The following is a 1,236-nucleotide window of genomic DNA, read 5'->3' on the forward strand; positions in this document are numbered from 1 at the left end:
GCCTCCCGGGCCCCGCGGCCCCCCGCAGACCCCCAGTCTTGGACCCCTGCAGACCCCCTATCCCAGCCCACCCCAGGCCCCCCATCCTGAACCCCTCTGGACCCCAAATCCCAGCCCCCATCAGATGCTCCCCCTCTCGCTGCCGCCCCCCAGCCCACCACAACCCCCGCCAGCGCCAGGAGCTGCTCGAACAAGACCCCCACGCCCCTCTCGGCCTCGGGCCCTGGGTTCTCCAGGCAGACCAGGCTGAAGAGGTGGCAGCGGGCCCGCACGGTGCCCGGGTCCTGGAAGATGGAGGGCACAAGGCTGGCGGCCAGGCGGGGGGTGAGCAGCACAGGGACACCCTCAGAGCCCAGGGGCCGGTTCTCGGGGAAGCAGAGCAGGCAGTCAAGGTAGAAGAGGCGCAGGGGCGAGGGCAGGGCCGGGTGCCCGGCCAACGCCACCAGGCGCCGCAGGAGAAAGGCCTCATCCTCGGCCGTGAAGAGGCTGGCGGTGAAAAGGGCTTTGAGCCGCAGGCTGGCGTGCAGCAGCGCCGCGTGCGCCGTGCCGAAGAGCCGCACCAGCGGGGCCTTGAAGACGGCTGGGGACTGGGTGCGGATCACGCCCACCGCCTGCGCCAGCTGCCACAGCACGTGGGCCTGCGCCACCGGCGAGAGCAGGGCCGAAGCCTCCAGCAGCGGGGACAGCACCGACCGCAGCTCCTGTGGGGGGGAGACAGGGGGAGAGCGGGCAGGAGGGGCTGGGCCAGACTGAGCAGATACTGGGGCCAGACTGGACTGATACTGGGCTATACTGGTGCCAGACTGGGAACATACTGGGCAGAGATTGATGCCAGATTAGTGCCAAACGGGGCAGATGCTGAGTTGTACTAGTGCCAGACTGGGCACATGCTGGGCAGATACTGGAGCCAGATGGGGCAGATACTGCACTGGACTGGTGCCGGAGTGGGCCAATACCGGAAACAGCCTGGGCCAATCCGACACTGATACTGGGCCTATGCTGGCGCCAGACTCAGCACAGACTGGGCTATACTGGTCACAGCCTGGGTAGATCCCAGTGCCAGCCTGGGTCGTACTGAGCCATACTGGAGCCAAGCCAAGCCACACTGGGCACAGACTGGCTTCCACTAGGTCACCCCCTGCTCCCATCGCCCTCCGGCGTCCCCTCACCTTGGTCTCCCCCGGTGCTGCCAGCAGCTCCAGCCGGTCAGCCAACCCGGGGCTCACGGCGCTGGCC

At 68.2% G+C, this 1,236-nt stretch overlaps 1 protein-coding gene across 1 annotated transcript in view; it reads right to left on the minus strand.

Moving 5' to 3' along the window:
- The window catches only part of AP5B1 (adaptor related protein complex 5 subunit beta 1), a 5,682-nt gene that overhangs the window by 2,266 nt on the left and 2,180 nt on the right, over positions 1-1,236 (minus strand). The window contains exons 2-3 of the mRNA XM_025193558.1: positions 1,170-1,230; positions 116-701 (exon numbers count right to left, since the gene is read on the minus strand). Coding sequence (XP_025049343.1) covers positions 116-701; positions 1,170-1,230 — 647 coding nt within the window. The remainder of the gene's footprint in view (positions 1-115; positions 702-1,169; positions 1,231-1,236) is intronic.

The sequence above is a fragment of the Alligator sinensis genome, unplaced genomic scaffold (assembly GCF_000455745.1).
Source record: "Alligator sinensis unplaced genomic scaffold, ASM45574v1 scaffold1318_2, whole genome shotgun sequence".
In the NCBI taxonomy this organism is placed as follows: Eukaryota; Metazoa; Chordata; order Crocodylia; family Alligatoridae; genus Alligator; species Alligator sinensis.